General features: G+C 42.4%; 2 protein-coding genes across 4 annotated transcripts; both read right to left on the bottom strand.

Moving 5' to 3' along the window:
- Nucleotides 1-1,681: 1,681 nt before the first annotated feature.
- On the bottom strand, nt 1,682-6,442 carry mfsd8 (major facilitator superfamily domain containing 8). 2 transcript variants are annotated; one of them, XM_034557734.1, is made up of 12 exons: nt 6,103-6,433; nt 5,742-5,824; nt 5,024-5,067; nt 4,401-4,641; nt 4,095-4,208; nt 3,803-3,947; nt 3,547-3,605; nt 3,059-3,167; nt 2,785-2,919; nt 2,588-2,691; nt 2,047-2,285; nt 1,682-1,909 (listed from the first exon to the last, which is right to left on the bottom strand). In XM_034557734.1, exons 1-12 carry the CDS (start codon nt 6,159-6,161, stop codon nt 1,706-1,708), a joined length of 1,536 nt encoding a protein of 511 aa, XP_034413625.1. In that variant the 5' UTR covers nt 6,162-6,433; the 3' UTR covers nt 1,682-1,705. The 2 variants fall into 2 exon arrangements, with proteins under 2 accessions (XP_034413625.1, XP_034413626.1); XM_034557735.1 differs by lacking the exon at nt 5,742-5,824 and having other exon boundaries at nt 6,103-6,442.
- Nucleotides 6,443-9,244: 2,802 nt separating this feature from the next.
- Nucleotides 9,245-15,703, bottom strand: LOC117748019. 2 transcript variants are annotated; one of them, XM_034557618.1, is made up of 8 exons: nt 15,584-15,703; nt 14,022-14,131; nt 13,696-13,780; nt 13,411-13,606; nt 11,848-12,920; nt 10,936-11,735; nt 10,540-10,740; nt 9,245-10,449 (listed from the first exon to the last, which is right to left on the bottom strand). In XM_034557618.1, the coding sequence occupies exons 1-8, from the start codon at nt 15,673-15,675 to the stop codon at nt 10,205-10,207; spliced, it is 2,802 nt and encodes a 933-aa protein (XP_034413509.1). In that variant the 5' UTR covers nt 15,676-15,703; the 3' UTR covers nt 9,245-10,204. The 2 variants fall into 2 exon arrangements, with proteins under 2 accessions (XP_034413509.1, XP_034413508.1); XM_034557617.1 differs by having other exon boundaries at nt 14,022-14,159; nt 15,584-15,691.
- Nucleotides 15,704-20,426: the final 4,723 nt, after the last annotated feature.

The raw sequence follows: 20,426 nt of genomic DNA, 5'->3' as shown, positions 1-20,426 counted from the left end.
ATACAACAACCCATAATGACAAAGTGAAAACTGTTTTTTGCAAATTTGTGCAAATCTATTAAAAATAAAGAACGAAAACATAACATAAGTATTCACAGCCTTTGCTCACTACTTTGTTGAAGCACCTTTGGCAGCAATTACAGCCTCAAGTCTTCTTGGGTATGATTCCACAGGCTTTGCACACCTATTTCTGGGCAGTTTCTCTCATTCTTCTTTGCAGAGCCTCTCAAGTTCCATCAGGTTGGATGGGCAGCGTCGGTGCACAGCCATTTTCAGATCTCTCCAGAGATGTTCAATCGGGTTCAAGTCAGGGCTCTGGCTGGGTCACTCAAGGACATTCACAGAGTTGTCCCGAAGCCACTCCTTTGTTATCTTGGCTGTGTGCTTCGGGTCGTTGTCCTGTTGGAAGATGACCCGTCGCCCCAGTCTGAGGTCCAGAGTGCTCTGGAGCATGTTTTCATCCAGGATGTCTCTGTACATTGCTGCATTCTTCTTTCCCTCAATCCTGACTAGTCTCCCAGTTCCTCCTGCTGAAAAACATCCCCACAGCATGATGCTGCCACCACCATGCTTCACTGTAGGGATGGTATTGGCGAGGTGATGAGCAGTGCCTGGTTTCCTCCAGACATGACGCTTGGCATTCAGGCCAAAGAGTTCAATCTTTGTTTCATCAGACCAGAGAATTTAGTTTCTCATGGTCTGAGAGTCCTTCAGGTGCCTTTTTGCAAACTCCAGGCGAGCTGTCATGTGCTTTTTACTGAGGAGTGGCTTCTGTCTGGCCACTCTACCAAACAGGCCTGATTTGTGGAGTGCTGCAGTGATGGTTGTCCTTCTGGAAGGTTCTCCTCTCTTCATTGAACAACACTGGAGCTCTGTCAGAGTGACCATCGGGTTCCTGGTCACCTCCCTGACTAAGGCCCTTCTCCCCCGATCGCTCAGTCTGGCTGGGCGTCCAACTCTAGGAAGAGTCCTGGTGGTTCCAAACTTCTTCCATTTCCAGATGATGGAGGCCACTGTGCTCATTAGGACTTTCAATGCTGCAGAAATGCTTCTGTACCCTTCACCAGATCTGTGCCTGAATACAATTCTGTCTCGGAGGTCTACAGTTAATTCCTTGGACTTCAAGGCTTGGTTTATGTTCTGATATGCACTGTCAACTGTGGTACCTTATATAGAGAGGTGTGTGTCTTTCTAAATCATGTCCAATCAACTGAATTTAGCACAAGTGGACTCCAATCAAGTTGGAGAAACATCTCAAGGATGATCAGTGGAAACAGGATGCACCTGAGCTACATTTTGAGTGTCATGGCAAAGGCTGTGAATACTTATGTACATGTTATGTTTTCGTTCTTTATTTTTAATAGATTTGCAAAAATTTGCAAAAAACAGTTTTCACTTTGTCATTATGGGTTGTTGTGTGTAGAATGTTGAGGAAAATAATGAATTTAATCAATTTTGGAATAAGGCTGTAACATAACAAAATGTGGAAAAAGTGAAGTGCTGTGAATACTTTCCGGATGCACTGTATGTGACAAATACCCCAACATCTGTGAATAGTTCATTTAATGGCCTCCCTTTCTTGTTTGGGCTGCCTTTCAACCCCCGTGGAAATCGATTAGAGTGGAGGCTGAAGATGAAGACGGAGTGTAACAAGTTGACAATTCTGTGCGATATCAGGTTGTCCAGTGTGAATCTTTACTTTTTATTACATAGTCCTTCCATGGCGTACAGAAAAGGTGAGGAGTCGACGGTAAACAGAGCTGAGGAGGATGATGGCCCCTAACACCATGCCACAGATGAGGCTGAAGGCCCAGCGGGGTCCCAGGATGGTATAGACCTGGGAGACAAAGATCGGGGCCACTGTCCGCGCCCCACTCCCTGAGGCTGTCAACCAGCCCATGTACACTCCCTGCAAAAAACAACAGAAAACATCCACTCTGGGTTCTCTTAAAGATGTATAATTTTAATATAATGAAATGCATGGGCACATTCAGTGGTTTAAAGTACCCCAATAATACTTCCATTAACCTACAGTTCTCTTTTTACCTGAGGTTTGGGTCCGAGGATTTTGGAATAGAGTGTGTATGACATCACGTTGCAGGCTGGGTACCCCACCCCGATGAGGATGTCAGATGAGATGTACTGGGCCAGATGGATGGCAGGAGTATACTGGCACCAGGTCTGATCCAACGGGCAGCCTGTTAGCTCCACAGAGTTGTTGGAGGCTAAAGCGGCTTCAGACATCTGACTGACCAAAGAGCTGTTCATAGAGTTGTTTTTGATATCTGTATTTTGAAAATAAAAACAGAACATGAATTCTCAGCCTGCTGAGGGGGGGGTTAGGGTTGAGCGGCGATCTCAACTGACATTGGGCAAATACAGGGTACTCTTGTGACGCAACAGTGCCAGGCAGCCTGGTGGCCATTTCCAAGTCACAGCCCCAAGAATTGGCAACAGTAAACACCAATATACTAATGTCCCGACACTCAAAGCAAAAAGCCCAAACAGTATCATTTCAATAAAAACATTTTTTTAAATCTGCAAACCAATCATTCTGCAGCTATTCATTACTCGGAACAGTGCATACCTGCCCACTGGATTTTAGGGTAATGATTTCCCCATGGCAGGAGAATAAAGAAACCACAGAATATAATTGCCAAGCCAGCTAGCAACACAGGACGATCCCCGACCCTGAAAGTAAATAATTAATTTGGTTAAATGGAGAACAATATTGGACACTGAAATATATTTCTATCTACGCCAAACATGTATGAAGCAAGGTACCTTTGAGAGGCCACTTTTACAACTAGAAACACCAATATGGATTCCAATCCAATGCAGCAGATGATGATGCCATTGTATAACACAGCTTCCCTCCTTGTCCAAGCGAACATGTCCATGGACAAAGGGGTGGCAATTCTGAAAAAAGAAAAAGATCTACTGTCAGATTTTTAAAACTTTACACAACCGAGTATAAAGAGGCAATGGAAAAGTTGCAATAAGTGTCTTTGTTATATTCTAACTTGTCTGTCTCAGTAGACTATAATTAAATACATACGTCTCAAAGACCGCAAAGATGAACATGATGATGAAGAAGAGAACGTTGGAAGTCAGGACTGCTATCTGATCAATGGTCTCCTCAGTCTCTTCACTAACATCATCTCCATCTACACGAAAAAGGTGATGACAAAAGCATGAATCAAATCGCAAAAAACAATAATCTGCAACCACAACTACACATAGTAAATATATATATATATATATATATATATATATATATATATATATATATATATATTCTAGTGAGAATTATATGGTATAATATATACATACATATATAGATAATACTATATAATTCTCAGTGGTACCAATAGAACAAGCCTGGACTAGGGCTGCCTTGTGATGAGATTTATTTCCTGGTAATGTCAAACATTGTCCACTGAACTTATTATCACTCGGCTGCAAACTTCTTCTTTTAGTCTATAAATCACCAAAATAATCAAAAACTGGGATTAAAAAAAAAGAAGGGAGTAGGACAATAAATACCCTCCAATGTGTAGTTGATGGCTTGAATCTGTCTTCCATGCTCATCAACATGGTGATCTCTGTTGACAAGTATCCAACACACATCTTAGCCACTTTAAAAACAGCATTGAGACACTTAATACTATACATGAACTGATGAAAGCATAGCTAAATGGATTAAAGAGTATGTGAATCTTTGATGGGCTCAATTTCCAAACTCCACAGAACAACAAGGAAATACATACATATACACAGATACATAAATGTAAATCCTCACCTCAGCACAAAGACAACCAGCAGGATGTTGATGAAGCAAAAGGCTGTGGCTAGTAAAGCAGGAGCTGTGTACATGTTGAGCTGCAGGTCTATAACCTTTACCGTGACACCATGCTCACCGATGAACGATAGGCAGGCCTGCAGAGCTGACATATACAAAGATATGAAAGTTGTAAAACATACAAACCAACGACTTGCTTGTTGTTTTTCCCCATCATACACTATGCTAGCATCATATGCTCTCTACACTGGCCTGGTTTACATAATATAAACATAAATATAGCCATCTTTACCTGGTCCCAGGATGAAACCCAAGGCCTGACAGGCACTCATGTTGGCCATGGCACTGGTCCTCTCCTTCAGTGATGTAGCGCCAGCAACAAAGGACCTCACCACAGCGACATTACCTGACGGAAAAAAAGACCAAAGCGAATGTTAGCAAGTTACTTATGTGACATGGATCACAATACAACATGGTAAAGCTGAGCCCCGTGCACTTGTTTATAAGCAAATCCATAGCGTTAAATGAAAAGGATCGTTATTTACAGGCAGGTATGTGAACATTTCAAAATAATGTGAAAAAGGCCTTCACAAATCACCTGCTCCAAAGCCCACAAAGGCTCTAGACATGAGTACGTGGAACTTGTTATTGGTTCTGGGCAGGTATGCGTAGACGTAGTAGATATTGGCCAACAGGTTGATGGAGATGGAACACAAAAGCGGCTCCTTGTGTGGCCGGTAGTTGGACCAAAGGCCAAAAATGGGCGAGGCCAACATCTGACCGAGACTGTAGGCCGCCACGACCCATCCCAAGAAGGTGGCATTGGCACTATCATCAACCTGTAAGAAACATAATCCCAAAACATGTTCTACAGAATACCCTGCAGTATGAAGGTTTGAGGACAGTGCTACAATGCAAATATATGAGACAATGAAATTTGAGAGTCCAATTGTTGATGCATTACATTTGACACATAACTAGAATGTGACCTAGTATGTACATATCTTTACTACAAAGCTTGACTATGGCAAGTGAAGTACTTGAGCTTAATCTAAAACTAAGTCCCCAAAATGTTCTTCGTAGCTTCTTTCACTTCCCCTTGACCTGGCCAAGATTTGCCTTTGAGTGAAAAACACAAAGTGCCTTCCTTTGTATCATTGACATCAGCTGAACCAGTCAACAGTCTTTTACAAAGAAAATGGCAAACCATAAAGTACATACCTGTTGTAAATAGGGCCACAGTGATGTGATGACAATAGTGAAACCTGAAAGGGAACATAAAACTTAGATGATTCCCCTGTGATCCTAAACATTGTGTTATGAATTATATCATACTAAACACAAGCCACCCAAGCATAGAGATGCATCACATTCACAGCAACAACAAAAACAACTCAAATAAGCTACGGTTCTTTTGGAGAATTTTGTATGGATGGTTAAGATGAAAAATGTGGCACTGGAGAAAGTATTCCAAATATGAGAGAGATTCACTAATCATCAACGGAAAAGGAAGCCTGGGGATTGGATAAAGTGCAGCGGCCCTCGAGATGATCACTGCCGGAGTCGGCACCCAGAAGTTGAAGGAGGAGAGCAAGGACCTAAGGCTATTCCTCTACCCAGACTACTCATGGCTGCAAGCGGCCACCGGGGATTTTGTTGCTGCTGTTTACATTACTCACGATGTGCATTTTTAAAATAATGCACAACTGTTTGTTTGTTTTTATATGTTTTTCTTGTATAACACAAATGGACTGGGCTACAACTTCATTTTGTTTTGGACTCTATACCGATTTAGTCTCTCCATCAAGAGGGCAGTTACAAGACAATTTCCTTTATAGTATCCCACCAGCTGTGCATGGAGGAGACCCTGAGTACTGGACTCCGAGTGTAGTGTCTCTGCAATGGGCTTTCTACTTTTAAAAGTCCTGGGCATCCTCACCTACACTGCTGAGAAACATGGTGAAGTACATAACACGGATGGACTTCCACCGACTCTTGTAATATTCATCCTGAGAGTCATCACTGTACACAAGATGAAAAGACAGAACATGTGAATTAAAGTTATTGATATAGACTTGCAAATATGACATTAAAAAAAACAACATAAAAACAAAGTACTTTGCGCCAAAGGTTTTGCATAATGCATGGTTGACTTATAGAGTAGGGTTGCTAATACTAAGACTCGTGCTTCCGCAGTTTGTTTTGTAAACGATGCACTGAAGCTCCATGCTGAAATGCCAACGGTAACAGTGGCTACAGGCTAAGGCGTCTAGTCGATGGCGATTGAACTCTGCACTCACCTGCTCGATGCATCCCTGAGCAATGGGGTCGTGTCGTCGGAGTCAGAAAGTTGAGACATGTTTGCTAAAAATCTGAAACCATGCAAAACTTAAAACAGCCCTGCTAAGTCCCCATGTAGCCGAGGGTCCGTGAACTACACCGCTGACGCCAAATACAACTCTTCCGCACTCAAGCTAAAAGTGTACATTCTTACAGATAACGTTACGCTAACCTGACTAATGCCCCAAAGTAGTGTTAAGTGGAGTAGTTTCTAGTGTATCCACAAAAGTACGCTACACAGAAGCTTCTTCTTCTTCACGACGCCCCCTACTGTACCGGAGTGTGTAAGATCATGACATATGTCATTTAGCTGAACACAACCATATTGTTATTATTATATATTTTGGTATTAAAGACTTCCTACACTCAGCACATGTTCACCAGGTGCTTTAGAGTTGCATATAGATGATCACAATATTGGCCACAACACAAGTCAAACAGAATTACAAATACCTCTTCCGGTTAAACATTAAAAAAACAAGTTGAATTGCAGTTAAACCAAACTATGTGTTGTCTTTTCACAATGGGCTGTTCAACCAAATAATTAGAGTACGCGTGTTAATATGAATAGCTCAAGACCTACAGAGACCAACTATACACATTTATTTTGAAGCCAAAATCGCTTAACATCCGGTCCCTTCTGTTTACCTTTTGCTGATCACGAGGCAGCACGCTCACGTGAGCATTCACAAACAACAAACGCTCCTGTCCGATATTCGCACATGAACAACGTCCACCCTCCATGTCAGCACAACAATTCAGCACAGAGCCTTTTATACTATTGTGCCAAGTTCTAAAGGGCCATATTCTTGAGTGTCAATGGTTTTATAGACATACACTAATTTGGATACATTATAATTGTGTCCTGATCATTGCGTCAGAGGATCATCAAAGTTACAATGCACCCTAAACGGAACGTGACGTTTCAAAGACTCTTTATTATACTTGTAAGCTTTTTTAAAATGTACTTCACAATTTAATTCTAATTATATATATATATATATATATATATATATATATATATATAATTATATAATTAGAATGCATATAATTATAATTATTATTATGTTTCATACTCGTGCGATTATTGATTATTGAGCCTCGGAAAAAAGTTAAACTTAGGGCAATTAAGCCTCTGATAAACAAGTGGAAGACTGTGCATGCATTTAAGTCCCTACAAACTTTTCATCTAGATTTCATGGGTGATCATTTAATAGTAGCTGACCTTCCTCTCCCGAACACCCGCCTTTTACCCCGATCAAAGTAAAGTCAGGTAAGGTAAGGTGTGAAAGTAAGGTCAATATTTGGATAAGGACTCACAGCGTGTTGGAGTTTTTTCTCCCTTTCATTAGTCTACATTCACGAATAAATTATACTAAAAAGACTAAACTGACTTTAAAATCCTCTCAATTTGTATTCCAATTTGCAGTAAAAGTCGAATAATTGGTATCTCAAAATCAGAGAAGGTAAACTGAGAGACGCCAAAGTTCCTTTTCCCAATGGAGATATTGTTACCCGTCTCACAGCTATCAAAGGAGCACCTGGCTTCTCTTCTGGACAACACTACTGGGAGGTTTCTTTGAGGAAAACTGCTCCAAATGTAGGTCTCAAAAAGTCCTGGTGGTTAGGAGTTGCAAGTGAATCTGTCATCCCTCAGAAGTCAGAGTTTTCTCCAACTACATCTAATGGTGTCTGGTTCCTGTCGGTTAGATAGAGCTTTCAGTTTAGCACAGAACCAAACGTTGTCCTGCCTGTCTACTCCAGACCCCAGACGGTCGGTGTGTTTCTGAATCACGACAGCGGAGAGCTTTCCTTTTATAATGTGGAAGATAAGTGTCTCATTGGCAGTTTAACAGCTACCTTCACAGGGGTCATTTTTCCATTTTTTAAAACCCTGGTAAAGGTGACAGAGCAGCTATGGAGATATTACAGAGGGAAGAACAGGGTCAGTCTAGTGACAGACAGTCTCTCTGTAGATTCACCGGCACAAAAGTCTGTGTCTTAATACCAGATATCAACTGTTGTAAGGACTTCTTTAGCACTGGATTTGGATCATGTGTTGAGAGGATACACACAAATGAATGGAACTAAGTTTAAGTGTTTTACTTTATGTAGTTCAGGGAAAACACAAGAGTGACTGAAATTTGGTGACCACCCAACATTTGTAAACAAGTCACGTTCTTGTTTCTTATTGTATAGTCATATTGGCTCAAACTCCGAAACAATTCTGCATGCGAGAAATAGAATATTAACAGAAAGGTCTGTCAATAAGGGATTGATACCACTCTCCATATGACGATGGTGTCATATAACTCTGCAAGAAAACTGATTGAGCAGCATTTCCTTTTCTATATTGTTTATGTTCACTGTCTGTTAAATTAATTGGATTATTTTCAGTGATAAAAAAAAGATATGTTACTGTGCATTTATACCCTATTAGTAAACATAAACTGACTTTTATACTAATTTAAGTGATACACAAATTACAATAATTTATGACGGTATTATTGCATCTGCTGTGCGACAACTCTTTTTGGAATTTAGGTACATTTTATGACTTAGTTATTTACATGATTCACAACTATATATTCTCCTGCCTTTTGGTGATTTTGGTCTCGCAACCATTCAGTAAACACACACTACAAAATATTACTGAGACAGAATCAAAAACACTGCTTTGTGCAAACTTTAATCTTATTGGTCTTGCAAAAAAAAACTGTAGGTGGATTTGAACTAATTCAGGACAAAGCATGCTGGGAAAGTTCTCTGAAGGCAGCATTAACAAGGGGTGAGCCGAGCGAGATGGCCCGCTGGTCACAAACTGACATACAAAAAGCTAACAATAATCCCACTCTGGCTCTACCACTAAACCAATGTTTAACAAACATGTTGACATCTGGAATGAGGCAGTTTTACTCTTTTATTCCGTCATGACTTATGTTAAATTATTTTTAGAATGTGTCTTTGTGATTCTCACATTTTTTAAAAATAAACTCAATCAATATGTGAGCTTGTATTTATCGGTTTCTTCTATTTGCTTTGTTTCACTCTGCAGTTACAATGTAAAACTCACTTTACAATCCAGTTTAAGAAAACACAGCAAAATGTCATACACTTTAATAAGTACAGGTAGTATTTACAGTATATACACCATAACACAATACATCACTAGTGTATATTTTTTTTTCATAGATTAGGAAGTATTTACATTATGGATAAGACCATAAATTGATTCGGAAATTATTATTTTAATTCTGATACACAATAAATTCAAGTAGGTGTGCCTTGATATGCAGTAATCTGACTACGACCATGATATAAGAAGTATCCAAGAAGCACTTCACAGGTGCATAGTGGTCCGAGACTATGGAGAATCCTTTTTTAATACGCTCATCAATTGGGCGCCATGGGTTGGGGGCACAATGTCAGTCAATATCAAATACAAACTATACAAGTTCATACATACATACATACATACATACATACATACATACATACATACATACATACATACATAGTCCATCTGTGGTGATTTCAAAATATCAGAACCATTGGTTTCTTCTTCCAAAGCTTTACACATTCATGTTTGGTCATTAGCCTTCAGTGGAATCAAATACTAGACCAAGAATTGTTTACTGTAAAGTGTCCTGGTGGTCTAAAGCATCTACCGCAACCCTGTGGATTGGCATCACTGCAGGGACATTTGTTGCATGTCACCTTCGCTCTCCTATATCTCCAGCTGTTCTCCACCAGTAAGGATGACGTAAAAAAAAGTCACTGTTTGAACTCATATTCACATTTGTGCGTACATCTTGTCCAACAGCTTAAAAGTACATCTTGAACAGACACTGGGCATCCCCCATACGGAGTATGACTGATCCTTAATGGGAGTAACTCATTACTACACAACTCACTGATGACCGGGGTGATGAGACATTGCATGCACCTAACTTCAGGTACGGCACCCAAAAAGAGAAGCTTCACTCCACCTTTTGTCTTCGTTATGATTGCTGGTGCTTTATACATTATGGTAGGTGTCCTGTGCCGTGGCTTTGATTTGACCTAGCAGACCGAGGCAGCGCTTTCTCTCCTCCCTTGCTTCTTCAGCAGCTGGATGCGGTTGTGAACATAGAACTTGATAGCCCTCCAGTCTCGCTGGTTGCTCACCAGCAGAGGGCAGAGTTCGAGGCAGCGCTCACAGTCTGCTTTCGCAGGGACTCGCAGCTCTATGAGGTTCCTCTTTAGGTGAGTCTCCACTGCTACACGCTCAGCTTCTGACCATGGGCGCTTAAGTACACCACGCTTCCCTGTGAGATAGAGCAGAATGCATAGGATCAGATTAATAAGGAAGTGACTAAAGTTTGGGAGGTCATAGACTGATATTGGCAGATGGTTACCTGATTTGGGTGGAATGCATCTTCTCTTATGAACATTGGCTATTGATGGGTTAACTGGAGAGGCAATGGGTGCTCTCTTCTTCCGTGGCGGTCGCCCTGGTCCTTTCTTCTTCACCATCAGCTCAGCTTTCTCCTTAACTTCCTCTTTTTCTTCCTCTGCCTCTGAATCTTCTAAGGAGTCAGCTGAGTTGCCAGACATTACTGTAGGACAGTGATGAAATGGAGGGTAGTTTATTCAAATCAAATGACTAACATATAGCTTAATATTTTAAGAAAGGGGATCAACTGCAGTGCTGTAATTTATTAATACTATTTGTTAATGAATTGGTGGATAGTAGTCAAATCTTTCTATACCTCCTAACCTACATATATGATATACATGATGTAACTCCTTACCATCCAACTCTAGGCAGATGTGCTGCAGGCTCATCCCTCGGAAAAGCACGCCCTCCTTCTCTCCATAAAGGACAACACGACCCACACGACCCATCAGTGCTGGATCCCGTATGATAGTGGAGCAGTTCTGGGTCACATGGTACTCTCGTTCAAGGAACTCCTCCAGCTGTTTGGTGGCTGCATGCTGTCCCTCACCTTCATCTAATAGTAGCAGTTGAGTAAGTATTGCCACCTGCCGCCGTACACGCGTCGCTGTCATTGCTCCAGGGTTTTTGGCCCCGCTGGATCGTGCCAGGTTTCTCAGAAGGTCCGTGCCCCGGAGCGGTGTGGCAGGAGAGTGATAGGGCCGCGAGAAGACATATGGGCTCTCTGGGTCCACGCCCACATTGGGGCTGGTTTGAAGGAGTAGATCCAGGCAGGACTCACAGTGTGGCGGGAGAATAAGTGGCTGGATGCGACCACGCTTGCCCAAAACACTAGCCCGCGGAAGGTTACGGAGGACCTGGCGCTCAAAGGGGGACAGGAGGACTTCCATGCCAGAGGGGGGGCTGTTGCTGGAGCTAGCCGGAGGGGTGATACGGTTGCGGTAGTCCTGGATAGTGAGCTTGGCCACCTCACATTCCCTGTGGCGGTTGTAAAGGATGAGCAGGGACAGGCTGGAATGGCAGAGGAGGCGCCAGGACTCAGCAGAGTGAGGAGAACGGGTTAGAGAAAGGAAAGAGGTGTGCTGCTGTCGGCGGAGGTAGACGACCAAACAGGAGAGGGAAGAGAGCAGTGGAGACATGTGGTGTCTCTGTGTGCTGGAAAAGACAGAGGGGGAAAAAGGCTTTTAAAAAGAAGTTGTAACCACAAAACACGACCCAAAAACCCTGAACAATAAATATCTAATTGGTAAAAATAATCCAACAATACCTTACAATCTCGCCATTCTTCTCCTCTGGTGCATCTTCTTCTCCTTCTCCACTTAGCTCCAGATCTTCGTTTGGATCTATGTCTGGTTCTGGAGTAGGAGGTGGAACCAGCTCCTCTTGACTTCTTGAGCTCTCCACCTCCACCTTTTGCTGCTCTTCGTGCTTTTCCTTCTTCATCCTCCGACCCCTTCTGGGAGCAGATGGGGGAGGTGGTGATGGACTCTTAACTTGGGACACCAGCGGGGGCGCGGGGCGTTTTGAGGTGGGCAGTTGTAAGCTGGGCCCCTTCTTGGTGGCTGCAGGCTGAGTAGAGGAAGGCGGCGAAAGCAACAGAGAGAAGGAAACGCCGCCTGTACTTGAGCGTGTAGCTGGCGATTCCCTCTCCCTGGAGAAGAGGGGAGGGGGAGCAGGGTTGGACGCCGAGGGCTGAGGGACAGCAAAGGAATGACTGCGAGTGGCAGAGGTTGAGGACGATGATGGGTGAGGGTGTGAGGCGCTGCCATTTGAAGAGCTGTGTGTGTTCAGGTGTGCCTGCTCCATGGCTGTTCTGACGTCTGGCTGGTTAGCGTGGTGCTTCTCCAGGTGGCGAGCCAGAGAGCGATAGTGACGGCCACAGTATGGGCAGTGCTGCCGCCGGCTCACTGTGGCACCGCTGGAGCTTCCAATGTTTATGTTAATATTGTTGTTAATGTTGGTGGTCGGAGGTGTCAGGGCGCTGACTGGGGGCTGGGACTGGGATCTGGCAGGGGGTGCGACAGGTGCTGGGTGGGAAAAGGATGAGCAGGGATGCCCAGGGGCTCTGGAGGAGGTGGGCACGCTTTTCTTCTCTGAATCGGCCGTTTCGGGCAGCTTGCGTTTCTTGCGTCGCCGAAGCATTCGGCCCCTTATTTCCTCAATTTCCTCTTCTTCGTCATCGTCGTCATCGTCATCATCTTCCTCCTCTTCATCCTCCTCACGGTCTGAGTCACTGGGCTCAGAGTGGGTGAGTGGGGAGGATGAGGGTGATAATGACCAGGAAGGGGTAAGGTAATCGGAAACTGAGAGGGACAGTGGGTGGGGGCCAGCCTCTTCTTCCTGGTTAGACAAATTTCAAATTAAAACAAACTAAATATGATCCACATGTAGCTATTATCCACAGGATTTACATTCCTGATTAGGATTAGGGCCACAATGTTCCTGGTTCTAGATAATGCATCCTGTCATCTTTGTCATAATATGTCCCAAAATTATAACTTTTTTAAAAGCACCAATATATAGTTCCATGAGCAAACAGTGTTCCCATTTGTTAGGGACAATATATCCTTGTGATCTTGATGTGTGTGAGAATTTATGGCAGCAGGAAGGTGTTTATGGGACTGACTCAAAACAAATGAGTGTTCATGTTTATGGTAATGAAGGAACATGTCGCACAGTGCAACTGTGAGGCTTATTGATGTGTTTTCAATATTTTTTGTACAACAATTGTGCGTTATGGCACAGAGGGGGATAAGCTACATCAGACTTTGGCAATTTGGTCTTTTAATGGGATTTTTTAGCAATCTGAAATCCCCAGTTAGTAGCTCACCATTGCATTCTCTCCCCAGTCCGTCAGGCTGTAGTCCACTGTGATCTCCTCCCCTTTGGCGATGTCTCGGATTGCTATGACAACCAACCGCACCTGGGTCCCACAGTGGACTTCTCTAATCCGGCAGTTGGGTGGTGGATGGAAAAGGACAGGTCCCCGAACACCACTCGCTCCCTCCTCCCCCAACTCTGGCACACTAGAAAACATAATGTGACATTAGCAATATGGATCCCCAACCTAGAAAAAACATCATTGCATGGTTACTATAGCGAGGGTCCTACTTACCAGAGCTGAGTGGGATCGGGCAAGTAGTAGGGACTGCCCGGTGGAGGGAGACGGTCTTCTGCACCCTCCGGGTACTGGCCCTCACCTGGGACAAAGTGGACTCTTTAAATCTAGCACATCTTAACTGCTTTATCATAAACCACCAGCCTTATGTTTGAAAGATGAAAGGTGTCTCTCCGTACTACAATACACTGCTAATTACAACGTGGTATACTTGTTTTCCATAAGCAACAGAGTGGCTAAAAACAGCAGGTGGTTAAATATGTGTGCACACGCTTATATATATATATATATATATATATATATATATATATATAAATATATACCTGGGCTGTAGCTGTGTTCTGACATGCTCTCCTCCTCCTCATCTTCTGTTACGTACACTCGGTCACACACCTTCACAGGTGTCCCCTTCCTTTTTCTCCCACACACTCGCCTGTAAAAAAGATTGTAAAAAATAGTATCTGTGCTTTATTTAGCATAATGATACGTTCCGACATGATAGCGCTCAAGACTATCCTCTGGTAAAGATTTGAACAGAGGGCAGCTGAAATGAGCAGAGCATGTGATACCTGTGGAAAAGCAGGTATCACATGCTCTGCATACAGTATATTACTGATCAGTATGTTGATCAATTTTGTCATTAATCTATTTATCATATATCCTGTAGAATGTCAGAAAATAGTGAAATACTCAAGAGACATTTTTAAAGTGTCTGTATTGCAAGTTGTAAGTTAGAAACAAATATTCTATTTACAATGACATTTTTTATAATATTTGACCGCTGCAAAAAACCTTTTTTTCCTTGATAACTTTAAGTTGACAATTGACATTTTTTCCTGTCATCCCACTTCAATATTAATTGTTTTTATTTCAGCACCAATCAGATGTCTTTTGCACACAGTGGTCAGCTCATCACATCCCATTTAAAATGCTCTTTGTTGACACCACAATGATTTGCATCCTGTACACCATATTTAAGTTTGCTCGCCATAATTTCAGAATGTTTTAGTACCACGTCAATGCTACTTTCCATGAAGTTTACCTGTAAATACAGGTGTTAAGCAGTCCCTGGATTGATGTGACGATCGATGACCATGATTGTGAAACACAGATCGACAATAAACAGGCATCTTGTGTTTAAACAGATTTCAGCTATCTTGGTTTATCACATATTTTGTATCTATATATATTCAAATGGCCCCACCCCTTCATCAATCACGTCAGAGTGTATACATGCATTAACAGAGACATGATCAGCACAACAAAGCCTGGTGACAGTCAACTGTTTTCAGATGCATTTTAACCATGGTCAGCAACTTTGTTTACTCTAAGCCACGAGCCATGATCTGCAGCAGCTGAGCAGTCAAGCAGCGTTTAGAGTACAATAACACTGACGCGACGAGGTGGTTTGGTGGATATTATGTTCCGGGATCTGCGGTCTACCCAATCTGACATGACAGGGGTTATCGACAAGACAGCATATCACTGGCCAGCAAGACGCATCGCGGATGATTCCGGCTGGGTGCATGCTAACATTGATGCTAAACCACAGCTAGCCCGTTAGCTTCCAGCAGCTAGCGTTGAGACTTATGTCCCGTCAAAACATCAAAAAATAAAAGGCTGGTGATTAAATGCGAGCCGAGACGGGCAGCGGAAGACGCATCCTTCCATGACACAACAGCTGCAACTAAAAAACAAAGAAAAAATGACTCCCCCTGCTGCGTTTTCTCCATTATAACGCTGAAATCATGCACGCGAATTTTTTTTTTAATGTTAACTAAACAAACGTGCACGGTCGCAGCGCGTGCGTCTCAGGCTCCTGCATTTTGCTCACAAAACCCCCGGTGAAAACTAGCTGGTGCGGGAACAAGCTCCGCTCACTCACCCCCTTGGCGGCGGCGGTTTGCTCCCATCCCCGTCGCTGTCGAGGGTCGGTGGCTCACGGTAGTCAAAAGGCGACCGTACATTCTCCGCCATTAGGACTCCCTTCCCTACCTCTCGCGCTCCGGTAGATTGCTCAACGCGCATGTGCACAACATCCTTTGGGGTTCTAATGGTAAAATGGGGTGCACCCACCTCTAAAGAAGATAAAGACCTTCAACCCCAAAGATTCACATTTAGCTTGATGCGTTGATTGAAAATACAGTAAGTGCGGCTCTTCAATAGCTTAACGTTCATGCATTCACGTGGAAGTGCAGTCAAATCAATGCCTTGGAATCAATTAGACCTGTTACAGATTGAAGTGAAGCCTACATTGGCTATGATCTGTCTGGGGTCCTGGAGACACGAGGCCCTCTTTCACAGCTGAACAACGAACTGAACACTGTTGAACTTCTCTTAATTTCACGAGAATTGCTTATAAACGTGATTTTAGAACATCTTTATCATGACATATTTCAGAAGTGCACCACAAAGCAAATATTCATCATGAATAAAAGTCAGTCCTGTATTCGAACAGCACGAAAATAAGAATGATCAACAACATTTACTTGAACTTACTACTTAGTACATATTCTGCAGAAAAGAAAATCCTCTGCAACTAATACATTCTTATATATAACATTAGATAGTTAATACTAAGTCATCAATGTGTGACTAGCATTCAACTGTTGGAGCTGGTTGGGGTCAATCTATTTATACACTATATACAGCTTCAGGTTTTGCAAAGTCTTCATCTGAAAAGCAACTAGTTATTAAAGCTGTCAAATGGGGCAGTTCAAATGAACAAAAAAAAACCTTTCCCTCTGACATTTGGTGGAGTACAAATATAAAGTAGCATAAAATGGAAATACGCAACTACACCAGTACGAGTGCTTCTAAAGCAAGTAAACTCCTTGTGTAAATGTACTTAGTTACCTAGTTTTTGCACAACTTCAATACTACTTAAATGTTCACGGTTTCAATAAGAGAAGAAAATTAATATAGATTTCGTAAAGCTTTATTTGTGTCAGTAATTAAAAAAAAATATCCAAAGAAGTTTCCTGGAAATACACATTTTATTTTGTTGTAATTAAAGGATCGTAGACATGTTTTTAAAATAACTGTACGATTTAAACCCAATAAAATATTTCAATTATAGGAAACTATTTTTTTCCCACTAGAATAATTTAATTACCTAATTAGGAGTTTATCAGCTCAACCACTAGTATAACAACATACACACACACACACACACACACACACACACACACACACACACACACACACACACACACACACACACACACACACACACACACACACACATCTACAGTATATATGTTGAATTATACACACACACACACACACACACACACACAAAGTAAATCCAAGTTGAAGAAGAAGTGTTAAGAGTGGGTTTTAATCGTCAATGCACATCCAGTTAATCATCACAGAGATAAAAGAAAAGCATGGCATTAGGAAACACCATTCCAACAAGCCTGGAAGTCACAGCTCATTCAATCAGCAAGATTATGCTGCGTCAGGCATTGAACACTACAGTGAAGTTGTGTTGCAGAGTGTTTGATACATTTGGCTACAGACAGTACAATCCTACCGTTAACTATTAGTCTTAAACATTTGTTTACCTTCCAAAGAAGGGTATTACAGAAATGATTGGAGAACCACTGGTCTTATAGTTCAGACTCATGAACGGTGTAGCAGCATATTCAAGTAAAACATCAGGAGACCAGACCATTGGTGACCAGAGCAGCAAACATTAAACTTGATCACAGATTGTTCCAAACCAAAATCAATACAAGCATATTCTGGATTAGATATATTAATAAGGTGGGACATGAAAAGCTACGTGACCTATTAAAATAGCAAATGGCTACAGATTCAGCTGTACATCAGTCACAGTTTATCAGTCATGTATGTTTGGCTACATTCTAGCGGTTAGTAGATCTTTTAGTGTTAGGAACAGCAGACAATTAGTCATGTCAGTTAAATAAAATAAATAACAAACTATACAAAAAAAATAAATGTTTAAACAGTCCAAATGGACACTTCACAAACCAAAAGTTACACCCCATTAAAAGTCTGCACTCACTTCCTTCCTTGTCAAAGGAAATACCAAAGGTAGCATACTAGTGGTCATTTCAGCACTCTGTGGAAATACCAACGTCTGGGAACAGCGGTTTACAGGGCTTTGTTAAAAGGAGATTAGTTGTGATTTTAGTTAAGCAGTACAATGTTTAACCTCTAGTTTTCACAGCGTATATTCCAGAGAGCTAAATATTCCATTTGGAATACGTCAAAGGGGAAGCTGGCTGTTAGTGTTGAGTTCATTCATTCATAGATGTTGTTGGATTGAAACTAAGAAAAATCAGACGTCTTCTGTTCCTTCCCTCTCTGCATATAAGACATGGAGGGTCTGCGCAGCATGGTCAGCCCAGTGGACTAGCTCCAGCAGCACCCGATAGGTCCACATTTTGAGCCCAAAAACTCCCCCCGCACCATCGGTTTCCTACACAGAAGACAGCAACTTAACATCCACTGCCTTTTATCATACCAGGATATAGTAAAAATGGATAAGAAAAGGTATTTCGGGGATCGATAGGCTGAAGTAAAACTCTGTTTATGTTAAGTTATGTTATATTAAGTCACGCTTCAACTTCCAAAAGTGAATACATCTAAACATTATCATTAATTTGTAGTTCCGTTTATGTTTACCTGACAAAACCAAGTCTGATATTCACACTTAGCTGCTAAATTCTCCACTTTGTTCACCAGCTAGTTGCTAACTTTGTCTGCCTGCTGTTTGGCGCTGGAAATAGTAAAGATGCAAATCAAAACAATGAGCTGAAAGATGCGAAAATGATTAGCAGAGTTAAGGGATCCGCGGGGTTGATGATTCCTTTTGAATTTGTCACTGAGCAACACCTTTCAAATTTTCACATTTAATCCATCATTAATATCAAAATATTGATTGTTGCAGCTTTAAACTCAATCTAAAGATTATCATGGTTATCTAAGCGATTAAGTCCAGGATTTGAATCTTTGTTCCCAACGTTAGTCATAATCACATAAGAAGTATCATTAATATAATACAGGGTTTAGACACACCCCTGCTGTAGCGTTTTTACATTTAACTTGTTAACAGGGCTGAGGGCTGGAAGCTTGGAAATACCCTACTGTGGGGGACCTTCATCGTTGAATGTTGCAGATTTGATGTATATGAGCTGATTATTGTGATTATATCATAATAAATGCATATATGCAACTCATGTGGGAGACATGGAGCAGGGTTCCTTGAACACCTGTATGATGACAGAATAATGTAATTTTTGCTCCGGTTGTTCAAGTATAAAAACAGTGGAAATGTTGTACTACTTTGTTATGTACTTTGTTTTGTTTTTATCTTTAAAAATATACATATTTTAAACATGTATGAAGCACAAACCGAAGTTGGCTGAAAATATATCAACCTGCATTATATTTTTGTGTGCGTGTGTATATAGCAATACAAACTTAACTATAACAAATACTGTACCTCATTGCACTGGTGGTCTGGGGTAACTTCCAGGATCATGCTCTCGGTCTCCACCAGACCTTTGGTGCTGCAGAGCAAGTGCTCCAGCCGGAGTCGGACGTTCATCCTCATGGTCTCATAATCGCCCTCCATCTCACCCCATTCCTCCTCTTCCTTCAGGATGACACAGTGGATCAGCCCCAGGCACTGCCGCAGAGCTGAATGCAGCAACTGCACCTGCTGCTCCGTGCTAGGCTCCTCAGTGTCTGGGGAAAGGGACACAATGCGTCCTGCGTCAGGGGTGTGGTCCGAGAAGAAGGTCTCCTTCTCTTTCTGAAAGGACGAGGACAAGATATTTGTTTCTACTTGACAAGGAGTACAAAGCAGATGCACGGTGCTTCTTGGCCGTTGCAGGTTGTGCCTCACATTTTTATTTGAGCTCAATTACACATTTAACACTTAATGACAGCCATATCGATCAATTAAAAAGGTATTCTAAAAAAAAGGTAGAATGAGGCACAGAAGCATGACAGATGGAGGAAAAAAATCCAATACACTCCATCCATTAGGTACCCCAAGGGAAATGGAGGGACGTGGTGGGGGCTTTTAGTAAAGATTACACTACATCCCTTTCAAGAATATACAAGTGTACACTGGTGAACGCTCATGCGCGCGCACACACGCACACACACACACACACACACACACACACACACACACACAGTAAAATGTAAAACACATCACTCAAATGCGACAGGTAGCTTAGCTGGCAGCTGCCTCAGTACAAAAACATGCTCGAATTAGAGCGAGCCACAAGTCCCGTTAGCGGAGTTGTGCCCCACCGCCCCGGGGAGCACGAGGTAAACAGACCGGGTGTGGAAGCGGGTAACTCACGTAGAGCTGGAGCAGACGAGCACATTCGTGGTGCAGTAGCCGGGCAAGAGCCACCGCTCTCCCCGTCTGCGACGGGCCAGGCACCGGTGTGTCCGGCGCAGTTATCTGCGGCTCCTCCTGCTCTGCCATTTGCACTCCAGCCCCGTTTATGTTATAGGTGGCTTAGCAGCGAGCTGGATGAAGACCGAGCAGAGGAACGAGCGGCCCCCTGACGTCGTCAAGTGTTGACACCGAAACTACTTGGGCACGAGGGAAACCTTTTTTTGGTTTGTTTTTGGGGGATACTTTAGCAGGTCGTCCCAGCGAGTGTCAATGAAGCGTGTTTATGTCGGCGTTCATGTTGGGGTGCACGCAAAACGAGAGGGGATTTAATTGGTTCCGC

This window comes from Cyclopterus lumpus, chromosome 18 (assembly GCF_009769545.1).
Source record: "Cyclopterus lumpus isolate fCycLum1 chromosome 18, fCycLum1.pri, whole genome shotgun sequence".
In the NCBI taxonomy this organism is placed as follows: domain Eukaryota; kingdom Metazoa; phylum Chordata; class Actinopteri; order Perciformes; family Cyclopteridae; genus Cyclopterus; species Cyclopterus lumpus.
Note: the sequence above shows the minus strand (reverse complement) of the source record. Positions and strands in the feature narration are given on the sequence as shown.

Excerpts from the sequence above, each read along its gene's own strand:
- mfsd8 (XM_034557734.1), bottom strand. The coding sequence starts at position 6,161 with ATGTCTCAACTTTCTGACTCCGACGACACGACCCCATTGCTCAGGGAT. Across the intron at positions 4,209-4,400 it reads CTTTGTGGGCTTTGGAGCAG|GTAATGTCGCTGTGGTGAGG; the intron begins GTGATTTGTGAA and ends TTTTTCCGTCAG. Across the intron at positions 2,920-3,058 it reads ATCTTTGCGGTCTTTGAGAC|AATTGCCACCCCTTTGTCCA; the intron begins GTATGTATTTAA and ends TTCTTTTTTCAG.
- LOC117748019 (XM_034557617.1), bottom strand. The coding sequence starts at position 15,665 with ATGTACGGTCGCCTTTTGACTACCGTGAGCCACCGACCCTCGACAGCG. Across the intron at positions 13,781-14,021 it reads AGAACACAGCTACAGCCCAG|GTGAGGGCCAGTACCCGGAG; the intron begins GTATATATTTAT and ends ACTTTGTCCCAG. Across the intron at positions 10,741-10,935 it reads CATCTGCCTAGAGTTGGATG|TAATGTCTGGCAACTCAGCT; the intron begins GTAAGGAGTTAC and ends ACTGTCCTACAG.